Source organism: Aquarana catesbeiana, linkage group LG04 (assembly GCF_042186555.1).
Source record: "Aquarana catesbeiana isolate 2022-GZ linkage group LG04, ASM4218655v1, whole genome shotgun sequence".
Taxonomy (NCBI): Eukaryota; Metazoa; Chordata; class Amphibia; order Anura; family Ranidae; genus Aquarana; species Aquarana catesbeiana.
The window spans coordinates 656,187,673-656,206,151 of NC_133327.1; the positions used below are offsets into that span (position 1 = coordinate 656,187,673).

General features: G+C 42.9%; 1 protein-coding gene across 2 annotated transcripts in view; it reads left to right on the forward strand.

The window, feature by feature from the left end:
• PRKCE (protein kinase C epsilon) overlaps window positions 1-18,479 on the forward strand; it is a 523,002-nt gene that overhangs the window by 479,838 nt on the left and 24,685 nt on the right. For both annotated transcript variants that reach the window (XM_073628484.1, XM_073628485.1), the window contains exon 14: window positions 13,664-13,810. In XM_073628484.1, coding sequence (XP_073484585.1) covers window positions 13,664-13,810 — 147 coding nt within the window. The remainder of the gene's footprint in view (window positions 1-13,663; window positions 13,811-18,479) is intronic.

Genomic DNA, 18,479 nt, shown 5'->3' on the forward strand with positions numbered 1-18,479 from the left:
TGTGACCACACTGGAATGTGAGGAGCGGCTCTTTCAGGGCGCTTTACAGGTGCTATTTTTAGCGCTGTAGCGCCTGCAAAGCGCCCCAGTGTGATAGGGGTCTTAGGGGAATTTTTTTCCTGCCTGGAGTGGAACTTTAATGCCCTGTACACATGGTCGGACATTCCGACAACAATATCCATGGATTTTTTCCGACGGATGTTGGCTCATACTTGTCTTGCATTCACACGGTCACACAAAGTTGTCGGAAAATTCGATCATTCTGAACGCGGTGACGTAAAACACGTACGTGAGGACTATAAAGGAGGCAGGAGCCAATAGATTTCGTCTCTTACTTTATTCTGAGCATGCGTGGCACTTTGTGCGTCGGATTTGTGTACACACGATTGGAATTTCCGACAACGGATTTTGTTGTTGGAAAATTTTATAGCCTGCTCTCAAACTTTGTGTGTCGGAAATTCTGATAGAAAATGTGTGATGGAGCCCACACACGGTCGGAATTTCTGACAACAAGGTCCTATCACACATTTTCCATCGGAAAATCCGACCGTGTGTACGGGGCATAAGAGTAAGAAGCTTGTATATACTGAGCAATTAGTAGAGGCGTTTGCACATAATTACAGACTTATTTGTTGAGTTTGTTTTTTCTGTAACCATCTACAGATGCGTATGTTTGTGGTATAAATGATGTATTTGTAAAATCCACAATGAGATAATTGTTTTTGTAATTTAAACTGGGTAGAATAGGAACCCTACCCTGTAAAGCCGGGGAAAGAATGCCATCTCGGTGCCAGTTTGCCTTTTCGACATGTTCTCAGATATGAGGTTGCGTAATAGTCTGACTTTAGTTTCCGAATATTAATTGAGTTCCAGGTAAAAATAAAATCACACACGTGAATGTGATCTGCTGGAAAAAAAAAAGGTGTGTGTAGGGAATGACAAAAGATTACTACTGAAATATGACTCAAAGCCTTTGACTATGGAGGACACCTGGAGTTTGATACGGGGCCAAAACACAAGGTAATGGTCCTGTCCAAGGCTGGGGGAAGTGTAACTGGCCTTAACCCTTCTGCTGCCTGAGGCCTTTTTGAGTTTTAAAAAAAATAATTTTAGGCCTGAAGATTACTTAAAACCAACTTAATTACTTAAAATTACTTAAAGATTACTTAAAAGATGGTATATTTTATAAAGACATGGATGAGTGAGTTTGGAGTGGAGGAACTTGACTGGCCCACACAGAGTCCTGACCTCAACCCGATAAAACACCTTTGGGAAAAATTTGAGCGGAGACTGTGAGCCAGGCCTTCTAGTCCACATCAGTTTCCCTTACCTCACAAATGCGCTTCTAGAAGAATGGTCAAACATTCCCATAGCCACACTCCTAAACCTTGTGGACAACCTTCCCAGAAGAGTTGAAGCTGTTATAGCTGCAAAGGGTGGGCCAACTAAATATTGAACCCTACGGACTTATGCCCCGTACACACGGTCGGACACTGATCGGACATTCCGACAACAAAATCCTAGGATTTTTTCCGACAGATGTTGGCTCAAACTTGTCTTGCATACACACGGTCACACAAAGTTGTCGGAAAATCCGATCATTCTGAACATGGTGACGTAAAACACGTACGTCGGGACTATAAACGGGGCAGTAGCCGATAGCTTTCATCTCTTTATTTATTCTGAGCATGAGTGGCACTTTGTGCATCGGATTTGTGTACACACGGTCGGAATTTCCGACAACAAGATCCTATCACACATTTTCCATCGGAAAATCCGACCGTGTGTACGGGGCATAAGACTGGTATGCCATTACATTTCATGTGCGTGTAAAGACAGGCGGCCCAATACTTTTGACAATATAGTGTAGATCAAGCTCAGAATTTCAAAAAAACATTAAATTTTAGGGCACACAAATGCAATCTATTACCCATTTTTAAAGCAGAGTTCCACCCACTTTTAGAACTATTTATTAAAATCATTATTGCAGCATATACAGTCAGGTCCATAAATATTGGGACATTGACACAATTCGAATCTTTTTGGCTCTATACACCACCACAATGGATTTGAAATGAAACGAACAAGATGTGCTTTAACTGCAGACTTTCAGCTTTAATTTGAGGGTATTTACATCCAAATCATGTGAACGGTTTAGGGATTACAACAGTTTGTATATGTGCCTCCCACTTTTTTGACCAAAAGTAATGGGACAGATTAACAATCATCCATCAAATTTACACTTTTTAATACTTGGTTGCAAATTCTTTGCAGTCAATTACAGCCTGAAGTCTGGAACGCATAGACATCACCAGACGCTGAGTTTCATCCCTGGTGATGCTCTGCAAAGCCTCTACTGCAACTGTCTTCAGTTCCTGCTTGTTCTTGGGGCATTTTCCCTTCAGTTTTGTCTTCAGCAAGTGAAATGCATGCTTTGGGTCATTGTCCATCTGCACTGTGAAGCGCCATCCAATGAGTTCTGAAGCATTTTGATGAATATGAGTAGATAATATTGCCCCAAACAGAATTCATCCTGCTGCTTTTGTCAGCAGTCACATCATCAATAAATACAAGAGAACCAGTTCCATTGGCAGCCATACATGCCCACGCCATGACACTACCACCACCATGCTTCACTGATGAGATGGTATGCTTTGGATTATGAGGAGTTCCTTTCCTTCTCAATACTCTTCTCCTCCCATCACTCTGGTACAAGTTGATCTTGGTCTCATGTGTCCATAGGATGTTGTTCCAGAACTGTGAAGGCTTTTTTAGATGTTGTTTGGCAAACTCTGATCTGGCCTTCCTGTTTTTGAGGCTCACCAATGGTTTACATCTTGTGATGAACCCTCTGTATTCACTCTGGTGAGGTCTTCTCTTGATTGTTGACTTTGACACACATTCACCTACATTATGGAGAGTGTTCTTGATCTGACCAACTGTTGTGAAAGCTGTTTTCTTCACCAGGGAAAGAATTCCTTGGTCATCCACCACAGTTGTTTTCCGTGGTCTTCCGGGTCTTTTGGTGTTGCTGAGCTCACCGGTGCGTTCTTTCTTTTTAAAGTGGTGTTCCGTCCGAAATTATACTTTTTAAATAAAAATACCCCTATAATACACAAGCTTAATGTATTCTAGTATAGTTAGTCTGTAAACTAAGGTCTGTTTTGTTAGTTTATAGCAGTAGTTTGTTATTTTATAAACTCACAGCAGGCCGTGGCCATCTTAAGTGTGGGCATCTGAAGCCAGACTGTATTTCTTCCTGGATCTCATCCTTGCAGATCTCGCACATGCTCAGTGCAGCACAAGCAGTGTAATAGGTTTCAGGTCAGGTTTCCATAGCAACGGCAGTTTCAGAGGAAGTTGCCGCCCCTTCCCAGAAGGCATTGCAAACAGGAAATGATGCGATGGGCCGCGGCCAGGGAGGAGGAAGTGAAAAATGAATACAGCAGATATACAGTAGGTGCTGAGAAAAAAAATTTTAAAAATCCAATTTGTTTACAATGCACAGTGTAGTGAGGGATGCTGAAGAGTTGTAAAACTGGGTGGAACTCCACTTTAAGGATGTTCCAAACAGTTGATTTGGCCACACCTATTATTTTTGCTATCTCTCTGATGGGTTTGTTTTGTTTTTTCAGCCTAATGATGGCTTGCTTCACTGATAGTGACAGCTCTTTGGATCTCATATTGAGAGTTGACAGCAACAGATTCCAAATGCAAATGGCACACTTGCAATGAACTCTGGACCTTTTATCTGCTCCTTGTAAATGGGATAATGAGGAAATAACACACACCTGGCCATGGAACAGCTGAGCAGTCAATTGTCCCATTACTTTTGATCCCTTAAAAAGTGGGAGGCACATATACAAACTGTTGTAATTCCTACACCATTCACCTGATTTGGATGTAAATACCCTCAAATTAAAGCTGAAAGTCTGCAGTTAAAGCACATCTTGTTTGTTTCATTTCAAATCCATTGTGGTGGTGTATAGAGCCAAAAAGATTAGAATTGTATCGATGTTCCAATATTTATGGACCTGACTAGATCAAGCAATGAATTTTTTTTTTTTTTTTTTATGAGAGCTTATCTTGTTTCCGGCCTCTGCCACCCGCGCATATGTCCGTCATATCCAGCGGCGCACTGTCTCATGGGAGCGATGTGTCTTATTTCCCAGGAGTCCGTGTGGATGGCCGCCACTCGGGTTGCCATCACAACGGGGCGGGCACTTCCGATGGCGCCGCCCGTTGTGATGGCAACGCCATAACGTTCCAGCGCTGCGGTCATTTCCTACTGCGCATGCGCAAGGACGGGAAGACAATCCCGGAAGACAAGGCTTGTGGGCTTCACATGCCCACAAGCAAAATGGGAAGTTACAGCAAAGCAGAATAAAAGTTATTTTTCAATCTATTATGTTTATTATTGGGGCGAATGTTATCAAAATCATCAGTGGTATTAATGAATGCCATGATTCAAAGTTAGGCTTATAAAAAAAAAAATAAAAAAATTGGCGGAACATCGCTTTAAAGTCAAATTTAAAGATGAGGTTGCAACGAGTAAATACATACCAAACATATAATTTGTTAGAATTGGGCGCGCCCATGAAACAACAACATACTTTGGTTCTGGTGCTCATGTAGTGTGAGTGCTACTTTATTCTGTTGTGAGCCCAGATTGTACCCCCCCCCCCCCCCCGGGGGGGGGGGGTATTTCCATGACAACCAACGCACACAGGAAGCAGAATGAGGTCCAACGGTGGAGGAGGACTTGGAGGGAAGCGATAAAATATGGATGGGTAACTTTTTATTTTACAACTAAAGGGGGGTGGGGGAGTTTTTAAAAAGAAAAGAAAATCTAAAGGGGATTTGGACTTTATGAATTCAAATTTGCTAACGAGTAAAAAGGATGCAGCAAACTAAATCAGTACTCCTGGTGTGTATGTGTTTACCCAGGTCAGTGACTCAGAAAGTACCTGAAGGCAACTACCTATTAACAAAAGAACAGTTCACAGGGGTCTACATATGTTCTCAGGTGTCCGTTTATGAAGCAGTGAAATCTATTCACTGCTTCATTCTCCGGCATTCACAGTGGAGATCTTTCTCCTTTATGTGCCAGTTTATGAAGCTTTGTAGATCGCTTCACCTTTGCAGGAGTGAAGTGATCTACAAACACTTCGAACAGTGGAGAACGGCCCCTGATACTGGAGAACGGCCCCTGATACTGGAGAACGGCCCCTGATACTGGAGAACAGCCCCTGATACTGGAGAACGGCCCGTGATACTGGAGAACGGCCCGTGATACTGGAGAACGGCCCCTGATACTGGAGAACAGCCCCTGATACTGGAGAACGGCCCCTGATACTGGAGAACGGCCCGTGATACTGGAGAACGGCCCGTGATACTGGAGAACGGCCCCTGATACTGGAGAACGGCCCCTGATACTGGAGAACGGCCCCTGATACTGGAGAACGGCCCCTGATACTGGAGAACGGCCCGTGATACTGGAGAACGGCCCGTGATACTGGAGAACGGCCCGTGATACTGGAGAACGGCCCGTGATACTGGAGAACGGCCCGTGATACTGGAGAACGGCCCGTGATACTGGAGAACGGCCCGTGATACTGGAGAACGGCCCGTGATACTGGAGAACGGCCCGTGATACTGGAGAACGGCCCGTGATACTGGAGAACGGCCCCTGATACTGGAGAACGGCCCGTGATACTGGAGAACGGCCCCTGATACTGGAGAACGGCCCCTGATACTGGAGAACGGCCCGTGATACTGGAGAACGGCCCCTGATACTGGAGAACGGCCCCTGATACTGGAGAACGGCCCCTGATACTGGAGAACGGCCCCTGATACTGGAGAACGGCCCGTGATACTGGAGAACGGCCCGTGATACTGGAGAACGGCCCCTGATACTGGAGAACGGCCCCTGATACTGGAGAACGGCCCGTGATACTGGAGAACGGCCCGTGATACTGGAGAACGGCCCGTGATACTGGAGAACGGCCCGTGATACTGGAGAACGGCCCGTGATACTGGAGAACGGCCCGTGATACTGGAGAACGGCCCGTGATACTGGAGAACGGCCCCTGATACTGGAATCTCATGAGACTTTGAGATTACAGCACCAGAAATTCACTGAAACACCGAGATGTCAGTTTATTAAAGTGGGGTTCCACCCAAAAAAAAAAAAAAAACTACATGAAAAATTAAAAAAAAAAAAATACAAAAAAAATTTGGATGTTTTTTTTTTTACTTACCTCTAAATGCCTGTTGCTAGGTGGTCCCTCGTAGTCTGCCTCTTCCAGTGCCTGGGCTGGTGACATCACTTCCCCCTCAGCACAGGAAGAGCTCGGCTCTGCTCCCTCCCTCCTGTCAATCATCTGGGACCCATTACAGGTCCCAGGTGACTGAGCGGCCAATCACGGCGCCGCTCGCGCATGCGCAGTGGATGCCAGGCTGTGAAGCCACTGCCCGGCGCCCACAGTTGCACAGTCGCTGAACGGAGGGGGAGACGAGTGGGGCTTCGATCCCCCGCATCGTTGGACCCTGGGACAGGTAAGTGTCCAATTAAAAGTCAGCAGCTGCAGTATTTGTAGCTGCTGACTTTTAATTATTTTTTTTTTTTTTTTACTGGACCTCGGGTGGAACTCCTCTTTAAGCAGTGATAAATTATCACCGCTCAGTACACTGACAGACGGTGTGGTTAATGTTAATAAAATAAGGAGTCCCCCTACATTATATACATATGTATACACACACACACACATTATAAAAACATGTATATGCACACACATTATATATATACAGTGGCTTGCGAAAGTATTCGCCCCCCTTGAACTTTTCAACCTTTTGCCACATTTCAGGCTTCAAACATAAAGATATAACATTTTTATTTTTTGTGAAGAATCACCAACAAGTGGGACACAATTGTGAAGTGGAACAAAATCTTTTGGATTTTTGAAACTTTTTTAACTAATAAAAAAATGAAAAGTGGGGTGTGCAAAATTATTCGGCCCCCTTGCGTTAATACTTTGTAGAGCCACCTTTTGCTGCAATTACAGCTGCAAGTCGCTTGGGGTATGTCTCTATCAGTTTTGCACATCGAGAGACTGAAATTCTTGCCCATTCTTCCTTGCAAAACAGCTCGAGCTCAGTGAGGTTGGATGGAGAGCGTTTGTGAACAGCAGTTTTCAGCTCTTTCCACAGATTCTCGATTGGATTCAGGTCTGGACTTTGACTTGGCCATTCTAACACCTGGATACGTTTATTTGTGAACCATTCCTTTGTAGATTTTGCTGTATGTTTGGGATCATTGTCTTGTTGGAAGATAAATCTCCGTCCCAGTTTCAGGTCTTTTGCAGACTCCAACAGGTTTTCATCCAGAATGGTCCTGTATTTGGCTGCATCCATCTTCCCCTCAATTTTAACCATCTTCCCTGTCCCTGCTGAAGAAAAGCAGGCCCAAACCATGATGCTGCCACCACCATATTTCACGGTGGGGATGGTGTGTTGAGTGTGATGAGCTGTGTTGCTTTTACGCCAAACATATCGTTTTGCATTGTGGCCAAAAAGTTCGATTTTGGTTTCGGACCAGAGCACCTTCTTCCACATGTTTGGTGTGTCTCCCAGGTGGCTTGTGGCAAACTTTAGACGAGATTTTTATGGATATCTTTGAGAAATGGCTTTCTTCTTGCCACTCTTCCATAAAGGCCAGATTTGTGCAATGTACGACTGATTGTTGTCCTATGGACAGACTCTCCCACCTCAGCTGTAGTTCTCTGCAGTTCATCCAGAGTGATCATGGGCCTCTTGGCTGCATCTCTGATCAGTCTTCTCCTTGTCTGAGCTGAAAGTTTAGAGGGACAGCCAGGTCTTGGTAGATTTGCAGTGGTCTGATACTCCTTCCATTTCAAAATGATCACTTGCACAGTGCTCCTGAAGAAAGAGAACTGTATTTACAAAGTTCTAATCATAACCACGTCCGCAAATTTCAACACGTTTCGCCAAGAAGGCTTCATCAGGAAAATGGACGAGGATTTTTGACTATTCAACAGCAAAACACATGATAAGAACAACCTTGGATGTATAGAAAAGAAACAAAAAATAAGAATAAATGATTACATGAAAATAGTGCATTAGACATTTATATTTATACAAATTAATAGCTCATTAGCTTGTATAACCATGACTCCACCAAAACCCTCCCATATATACACCAACCCCCCGCCCAACCCTACCCCAAACTTTACACCCACCTCCTCCATGATCCCCAAACTGACACAAACACCACCGCTACGTCAACTCCATATCTCAAAAAGAGTTCCAGGGAAATCGCAGGTCCTGGGGCGTCAAATGAGAGGAGAGGGGAGGATGGGGAACCCTCAGAGTTCACTTCCCCTGTAGTCCAGAAAAATTGCCAGATCACCCGTAGGGAGGAGCCAGGATGGCCGGCGTGGGACCAGAGAAAAGGAGGATTAGGCTGTTCTGTGCAAAACCACTACACAGAGCTGGTAAGTATAACATGTTTGTCATTTTTTAAACAAAAAAGAAAACAAGACTTTAATATCAGTTTAAGAACTGCTTTTTAATGATAAATTAAAATATAACTGAAGGCAAAATGTTTTTTTTTTTGTTTTGGATAGAGGGGAGAGGGATTTGAAGGTTCGTCCTCTATACATCCTGTTTACCATTATCATTAAAAATGAAAGTAAAAGAAAATCACAAATTTTGGGTTATGGCCAGAAAAGTAATAGAGGGAAAATCTTCCAACGGGGGCTCTAGTTCTGGTGACCTGGGGGGGGGCAAGGAATTCCCTTAATTTGCAGGGATTTTCTCTCACTTCCTGTTGTGACTATGGGACAGGAAGTGAACGTAAAACTCTCCAATGGGACAGCAATGGTAAAAATAAACCTTACAAGGTTTACAACCCTCTAGCCAAAATGAAAAAAAAAATTGTGCCTTTACTTCTACTTTAAATTATACTGTTGCTAAATATTGTAACATGGCAAGATATTATTTGTAGAGACTAGTAAGCTTTTTGAAAGATCCACCCTTATGAGATCTGTAGGCATCCTAGGATGAGAAAGAGAGACAATCATGGAAGAAAAGGGAACAGAGAGTTCAGTTTTGAGCCATGCTTCTGGTCGTTCTTGCTGCCACATTTCTGTTCCTGATGGGCCCCACTTTTCCGTTGTGTCCCCGTGAAGTAGCACAGCTTGCACCGGTAGCATGTCCATCCCTGCAGAAACTTTTTTATGGCTAATGACCATGTTTCTGGAAAGGGTCATAAACCTGGAGAATCCAGCATTGTCTTTAGATCCATTGGCCTATGGCAGCCAGCAATGTTATAATGACTCCAGACAGAATTTAAGCCGTGCCTAGTATTCTTTGACTTTCTAAAGCCAGGTCATTGCGTTCTGAGACTGAATAGGAGCAGACATAAATAATTGAATGAAGACATTAATTGTAATAAAATGAAAAGCCTGGAATGCCTCGAATTTCATTGTCTGGTCATTATTAATAGCTGTGATGTCGGTGACGCTGTGATCTTAGTCACATAGGCCAGCGATGTTGTTCTGTTCTACAGGAAAGGCAGAGGAAGCGGGGAGGCGTCTGTGCAATTTACTGGAGAATGCTAGCTGGGGATTAGACTTGGAAAACTTGATTTCCTCACATTGTACTAGCAGACTTTGGTTTTACTTTTTACGTACTTCAGGCAGAAACAGCTTTAAAGCCAAGTTTACCTTTATATATTTTCTTTTACCTGTGACATAGTTGGCTAACATTTTTTTTCATATTCTCAAGAGTATTTATTAGCCTGCTTACCACCCCTTTCTTGTGATTTTTCCTTTTGATCCCCTTTCTTGTAATTACCCCTTTTTTGTGATTTTTCTTTGGATTCCCCTCTCTTGGGACGATCTTTCTTGGTATTCTTCTTTGGGCCCCGCCTCTTGGGTTTCTTTTTTAGATTCCCTCTCTTGAGATTACCATTTTCTAGGGATTCTTTTTGGGTTTACCTTTCTTGGGATTACCACTGTCGGGGCATTTTTCTTTGGCTTCCCCTCTTTTGAGATTACCCCTTTCTTGAGATGCTTCTTTGGGTTTCCCTCTCTTGACACTATCTCTTTCTTGGGATTCTTCTTTGGGATCACCTCTCTCAGGATGACCATTTTCTTGGCATTGTTTTTGGGTTCCCCTCTTGGGATAACCTCTTTCTTAGGATTCTTCTTTGGGACCCCCTCTCTTGGAATTCCCTTTTTCTTGCATTTCTTTTTGGGATCCCCTCTCTTGAAATGACCCTTTTCTGGGGATTCTTTTTGGGTTCACCTTTATTGGCATTATCACTGTCTTGGCATTCTTCTTTGGATTCCCCTCATTTGGCATTACCCCTTTCTTGTGATTATTTATTATTATTATTATACAGGTTTTATATAGCGCCAACAGTTTGCGCAGCTCTTAACAAAATAAAGGCAGACATTACAGTTATAGTACAATTTGGTACAAGAGGAATCAGAGGGCCCTGCTCATTAGAGCTTAAAATCTAGAAAGGAAGGATCAATTGATACAAAAGGTATGGGGGATGAGCTGATGGAGGAAGTAAAACACTGTTAGAAGCAGGATAGGCTTCTTTAAAGAGAAGGGTTTTCAGGGATCGTCTAAAGATGAATAGATTAGGGGACAGTCGGACAGATTGGGGTAGGGAGTTCCAAAGGATGGGAGAAGCTCTGGAGAAATCCTGGAGGCGAGCATGGGAGGAGGTGACAAGGGAGCTAGAGAGCAGGAGGTCTTGGGAGGACCGAAGAGATTTGGGTTCCCCTCTCTTGGGATTACCCCTTTCTTGGGATTCTTCTTTGGATTTACCTATTTTAGGATTACCTCTTTCTTGGGATTCTTCTTTGGGATCCCCTCTTTTGAGATCACCCTTTTATTGAGATTATTTTGGGTCTCCCCTCTCTTGATTACCCTTTTCTTGGGATTCTTTTTGAGTTCTCCTTTCCTGGGATTACAACTTGCTTGGGATTCTTCTTTGGGTTCCCCTCTTTTGAGATTACCCTTTTCTTAGAATTCTTTTTAGGTTCCCCTTTCTTGGGATTATCCCTTTTTTTTTTTCTAGCCTCTTCCACTTCCTCACATTTTACTGGTTATTATACAGTAGGTGATTACATATGTACAGTATATGTGGGACCCCTGTATCTAGAGTTAGTGTGATTATATTTGCCAGTTATGCACAGTGCAGCTCTCAGCAACCCTGAAACAGAAACTACACATTTAGAGAAATCAGATTTTTTTTTTCTCAGTTTTGTGTGTTTTTGTTTTTCTATCACAATAGAAACTTGTGTTTGTTCATTTTGGAACATAGAGGAGAATCCGTCATTTTTATCGTGTCCCCAGCAGGAGATTTCCTGTAATGTTTTGTCTCAGTGACGATGGTCAGATCTCTGTAGTTTGGCACACATGAAGCAATGAGAACACTCTCTTTAATAGAATGGGGAAGGGTTAAAACCTCTCTTAGGTTCTCATACTTTACACTGCTACTGGGGAGATTTTTGTACTTCCTCTTCCAGAGACAGTGGTCACTAGAGCAGGAAAGTGATCAGAAATACAAACCAGGCATGGATTCTAAGCTTACCCTACCTAATACCAAAATTCAAGAAATTTTGGTCTGGAATTGCATTTTAACCTATGAACCTGTCACCTTTCTTAACCACTTGCCAACCACAATACATATATATACGTTGCGGTTGGCAAGTGGTTTACCAGGATTACAGCTGAAGATATCAGCCATAACCCCAGTACCGTTTTTTGCAGCCGGTTTCTGGCTTCCTCATGAAAGCAGTCCAAGCGGCTCATGAGCTGCTGGAACATGTTCCAAACCAGGGGGAGGGAGCTACTCTTTGAACACCTCTATGTCCTTGGAGGTCATGACATTACTTCAGGTCCAGGTTGGAAGTAAATATTTTTTTTTGTTGTTGGTAAGGCATAAGAACTTTTTTTTTTTTTTTATCTTTTTTTTTTTTTTAATGATAAAGAGATTTGGGGTCTTTTTGACCCGTTATCTTTCCATAAATAGGACCTTTCATTCTTATCTCTATTACAAGGGATGTTTACATTCCTTGTAATAGGAATAAAAGTGATCAAAACAAATTAAGGGGACAGTCTAACAAAATAGAGAAAAATAAATGAAATAAAAAAAGTGTAAAGTCTGTGCTCGCACGTAGAAACGAACGCATATGTAAACAGCATTTGTACCACACATCTGAGGTATCGCCGCAAACATTGGAGTGAGAGGAATAAATCTAGTGCTAGACTTCCTCTGTAATTCTAAACAGGTAACCTGTAAAGGCGTTTAAAATGTCACTTATAGAGAGTTTTAAGTACTCTAGTTTGTCGCCATTCCACAAGTGTGCGCAGTTTTAAAGCGTGACATGTTGGGTATCTATTTAATCAGCACAACATCTTTTACATTTTACAAAAAACTTTGGGTATATATTGTTATATTATTTTTTAAGTCATTAAAAAAAACATTTATATTGCGTTTGAAAAACCGCTGCGCAAATACTGTGTGACATAAAAAATTGCAATGTGGTCGCCATTTTATTCCCCAGGGTCTCTGCTGAGAAAAATTATAATTTTGGGGGTTCTAAGTAATTTTCTAGCAAAAAAAAAAAAAAACGGATTTAAACTTGTAAATAAAAAATGTCAGAAAAACCCTGGTCTTCAAGTGGTTAAAAAAAAGTTATATTACAAAATACTTGCAAGTGTGCCACTGCCATCCTGGTTTCCCCTTTTGGATCAGCAGATATAGTCCAAATACAAGAGGTATATTTAGTCTTGCGTGAATCTTTGTGTGTTTTGTGTATTTCTTCCAGATCTGTGCAGTAATTTAGTGTGAGATGTTATATTATGTAAATGGAGCTTAAAGTGTTACTAAGCCCACAACAGTAAAATCAGTCTGTATATGTAGTAAAGCATGCTTGTTATACTCCATGTGGAACCTAAGGGCTTAATCCTCTTCATTTGTGTAAAAAGGCTGGTTGATCCGATCTTCCCTGATCCTCCCTTTCTTCCACAGTCCCCAATTTACCTCCTGATACTACAGAGCCTTGGGGTCACTCTGCACATGCTCTGTCTGGTGTGTATTGCTAGAGAGCTTTTTTGGGGGGAGGGTGCATGTGATCAGCACAGGGCCAATCGGCACTGTCCAGACAGAGGGTCAGGGGTCCTGCAGCCTCATATGACAGTCAGAGGAGAATGAAAACTCCTCCTACTCAAGCTTTAACCAGACACTGATAGAGGTCATAAGACTACTTTAGAGTGATGATGAGAAAGGATATTTAGCAGTTTGTTTACTAAAATAATTGCATTTCCATGTTCTGTGTACTGTGGGAGACCAGATATAGTGAATGCAGAGTGCTGGGTTTAGTAACACTTTAAATCACTGACAGATTTCCATACAACCTTTGCACTCCATCCTATACAGTATCCCATTCTCCCAATTATCTCACTCAAGGAAGACGCCTTCATCTGCCCCACTGCTGTGTAACCCAACCTACCCATTCTGGAGTGGGCACACTTTTATAAGTCCAAATGAAAATGTTTTTATCTTGTTTATGCAACATACTAACACTGTCTTTTTTTTTTTTTTTCTTTTCTTTTACAGTTCATGACGAAGAATCCCAACAAGCGGCTAGGATGTGTGCCATCTCAGGGCCTGGAGGAGGCCATTAAACAACATCCGTTTTTCAAAGAAATAGACTGGGTACTACTAGAGCAGCGAAAAATCAAGCCCCCGTTTAAACCCAGAATTGTAAGTAGTACTACAGTGTGGTGCATGCTGCTAATATAGGCTGCAAAGCAAACATAGTCTGCTCACTGCAGTGACGTAGAACTGATGCATCACCATTTATATGTACATTTATATCGCAGTAACTTGGGTCAAAATTTGCATTAAAGTGGTTGTAAAGGCACAAGGTTTTTTTTTACCTTCATGCATTCTTATATGTTCAGCAGCCCCCCTTATACTTTCCTGAGCCCCCTCTCAATCCAGTGATGTCCAGGAGAGCCTTGCCTCTCTAGAGACTCGCACTTCTGATTGGCCATTGGCTCTCGCTGCTGTAATCACATTCAGTGAGCCAATCAGGTGAAGAGGGCGGGGCCAAGTCGCGGCTTCGCGTGTGAATGGACACACAGAGCAGCGGCTCAGCTCGGATGCCCCCATAGCAAGCTGCTTGCAGTGGGGGCACCAGACAGGAGGGAGGAGCCAGGAGTGCCGGCGTGGGACCCGAGAAGAGGAGGATCTGGGCCACTCTGTGCAAAACTACTGCGTGGAGCAGGTAAGTACAGTGGATATAAAAAGTCTACACACCCCTGTTAAAACGTCAGATTTCTGTGATATAAAACAATTGAGACACCGATAAATAATTTTAGAACTTTTTCCACCTTTTAATGTGACCTATAAACTGTACAACTCAGTTGAACAACAAACTGAAATCTTTTAGTTCAAGGGAAAAAATAATAAAACTAAAATAATGTGGTTGCAGAAGTGTGCATACCCATAAACTAATACTTTGTTGAAGCACCTTTTGATTTTATTACAGCACTCAGCCTTTTTGGGTACTACGAGTCTATCTGCGTTGCACACTTTTCTTTGCAAAAACACTTCAAATCTGTCAGAATGCAAGGGCATCTCCTGGGCACAGCCCTCTTCAGATCACCCCACATATTTTCAATGGGATTCAGGTCTGGGCTCTGGCTGGGCCATTCCAAAACTTTAATCTTCTTCTGGTGAAGCCATTCCTTTGTTGATTTGGATGTTTGCTTTGGGTCGTTGTCATGCTGAAAGATGAAGTTCCTCTTCATGTTCAGCTTTCTAGGAGAAGCCTGAAGGTTTTGTTCCAATATTGACTGGTATTTGGAACTGTTCATAATTTCTTCTACCTTGACTAAGGCCCCTGTTCCAGCTGAAGAAAAACAGCCTCAAAGCATGATGCTGCCACCACCAGAGGTGGGTTGACTCGAGTCACATGACTTGACTCGAGTCAGACTCGAGTCACCTGTTTGAGGACTTGCGACTTGCTTGACAAAATTAAATAAATGACTCGACTTGACTTTGACTTGTCACTAATGACTTGCGACTTGACTTTGACTTGGGCTATTTGACTTGCAATGACTTGGCACCACCAGTGCTGAGTCTTGGCCTAGGCAAAAGCCCCCCCCCCCACACACACACACACACACACACACACACACACACACAAAAGAAAGCTCCCCCCAAGTCCCGGCTTCGGGGTAGATCAGTATTTTGACTTAATTTGTGACTTGAAGGTTAAGACTTGAGACTTGCTTGTGACTTGCACATGTGTGACTTACTCCTATCACTGGCCACCACCATGCTTCACAGTGGGTATGGTGTTCTTTTGGTGGTGATCAGTGTTGTTTTTGCGCTAAACATATCTTTTGGAATTATGTCCAAAAAGTTCAACCTTGGTTTCATCAGACCATAACACATTTTCCCACATTCTTTTGGGAGACTTTGGATGTGTTTTTTGCAAAATTTAGTTGGGCTTGGTTTTTTTTTTTTTTTTGGTAAGAAAAGGCTTCTGTCTTGCCACTCCACCCCATAGCCCAGACATATGAAGAATACGGGAGATTGTTGTCACATGTGCCAGACAAGACCGTACTTGCCAGATATTCCTGCAGCTCCTTTAGGTAGGTTCACACTAGTGTGAATTGGATGCAGATTTCCCCGTATCCAAGTCACATGACAGGAGATTGTGACCGCCTCTCTATGGAGCCGGTTCATATATCTCTGGGGCGACTGTGGAGCGGATTGCATGGAGGTCCTGTGCGTCTTTGGCTTCGTTTTCAGGGCTGAATTCGGGCAAAAATCCAGCCCTGAGTCGTCCCTGAAACAGAACAAGATTGTACTGCTTGGAGGGCCTCCTCCCACTGCTCCTTCCTCAAAAGGACCTAGATTCCCACCATCTCAACACTTGTATGGGGTGATCCCTTAAGAATTCAACTAGTAACATGGTGTAACGATTGGAAATGAATTGGAGGCTTCTTTAATCCAAACACAAAATGTTAATTGTCTTTGGGTGCCCAACTCTTTGCTTGTGTTTACTTAAAAATACTGAAAACCAGTGTGGTCCACAAGGAACAAGTGGGATAACTCGAGAGGCACTGGGGTGGGACTGGGCACAACTTTTAGATTTGTTAATGATCCTTGTGACTTCTGCTTTTGCCTTTTTTCTCATCGCGCTCAGTTTGTGACCTGGTTGTCCTCCTTTGACTTACTACTTAAAGTGATGCTTTTTTTTTGGCAACTTGTATCGTTGCTGTATTTCAGCCTCACCTCAGCCTATAAATATTAATCTCCCGCTGATGATCTGATTGGTGCAGTCCTCATCATGAAGTAGTATTTGTCCCATTGTAGTGTTAATCCTCTTGATTGTTCTAAAGGTAGATGTTTTCTTTTCCACTCTTCTTAGTAAATAGGATCATCCTGGAGCTTGACAGTTTTGGGTAGACATAGCCAGGGATTGTTTTGGCAAAACGCCTTAGTTATAATTAATGTTCTTTTTAATTGCATTTGGCTTTTGACAGATTGGATTGCTAAATAACTATTTGTATATCACTGGGCTGTGCACTACATACAAACACCTCCAGTATTCCTCCACGGTCCCTCTCCGTGACCTTTCCTCTCCTTTACATGTCCTCCTCTTTATGACCAGGATATTGGTATCTACTGGCTGTTGGCTGGTGATCAGTGGACGAGGAGTAGCTGGGCCATTGCCATTTTTAAATGAATTTTCTGTATCTTTTATTTGCATGCCAGGCATTCCTATAGAACAGCCTCTTCTGTCTGTACCTAAACTTCAGAATCTTTTTGATAGAACATACACTCACCGGCCACTTTATTAGGTACACCTGTTGAATTGCTCGGTAACACAAATTGCTAATCAGCCAATCACATGGCAGCAACTCAATGCATTTAGGCATCTAGACGTGGTGAACACGACTTGCTGACATTTCAAACAGAGCATCAGAATGAGGAAGAAATAAGATTTAAGTGACTTCGAACGTGGCAGGGTTGTTGGTGCCAGACGGGCTGGTCTGAGTATTCCAAAATCTGCTGAGATTTTCACACACAACCATCTCTCGGGTTTACAGAAAATGGTCCGAAAAAGAAAATACAAAGTGAGCAGCAGTTATGTGACATGTCAGAGTTTAGAGGAGAATGGGCACACTGGCTCCAGAATATAGAAAGGCAACAATAACCCAACCACTCATTACATCCAAGGTATGCAGAATACCATCTCTGAACGCACAACACATGGAACCTTGAAGCAGATGGGCTACAGCAGCAGAAGAGCACACTGGGTGCCACTCCTGTCAGCTAAGAACAGGAAACTGAGGCTACAATTCACACAGGACCCCCAAAATTGGACAATAGAAGATTGGAAAAATGTTGCCTGGTCTGATGAGTCTCGATTTGAGCTGTGACATTCAGATGGTCGGCTCAGAATTTGGGGTAAACAACATGAAATCATGGATCTATACTGCCTTTTATCAACGGTTCAGGCTGGTGGTGGTGTAATGGATATTTTCTTGGCACATTTTGGGCCCCTTAGTACCAATTGAGCACCATTTAAACGCCACGGACTACCTGAGTATTGCTGCTGACCATGTCCATCCCTTTATGACTACAGTGTCCCCATCTTCTGATGGCTCCTTCCAGCAGGATAATGCACCATGTCACAAAGATCCAATCATCTCACCACTGGACAATGAGGTCCCTGTACTCCAATGGCCTCCACACTCACCAGATCTCATCCAGTAGAGCACCTTTAGGATGTGGTGGGAGATTCTCATCATGGATGTGCAGCCGACAAATCTGTAGCAACTGTGTGATGCTATCATGTCACTATGGACCAAAATCTCTGAGGAATGTTTCCAACACCTTGTTGAATCTATGCCATGAAGAATGAAGGCCGTTCTGAAGGCAAAAGGGGGTCCAATCCGGTACTAGCAAGGTGTACCTAATAAAGTGTCCGGTGAGTGTAGATGACAACATTTAGATATACTGTACGATATCCATAAAGAATTCTCCATGTGATTTAGTTGTATGTACACAGGCACCAGGTCTTGATGCTCTGAGTATTATGATTGAGTCTGCTGTAATGCACACATTTTGGTGTGACTGGGCCCATAGAGGTTAGTCTTTCACACTAAACTGCAGGGAATGCTTTACCTAGCCTGAACTTTATGACCACCCACCATAACCTGGCGAGGCGTGGAAACCACTAGACCTCTGAAAGTACGTTGTGGTATCTGGCAGCAAATCCCTTAAGTCCTGTAAGTTGCAAGGCGAAACCTGGTGTATGCATCATAAATATACAAATTAGGGTTGTCCCGATACCACTTTTTTAGGACCGAGTACAAGTACCGATACTTTTTTTCAAGTACTCGCCGAT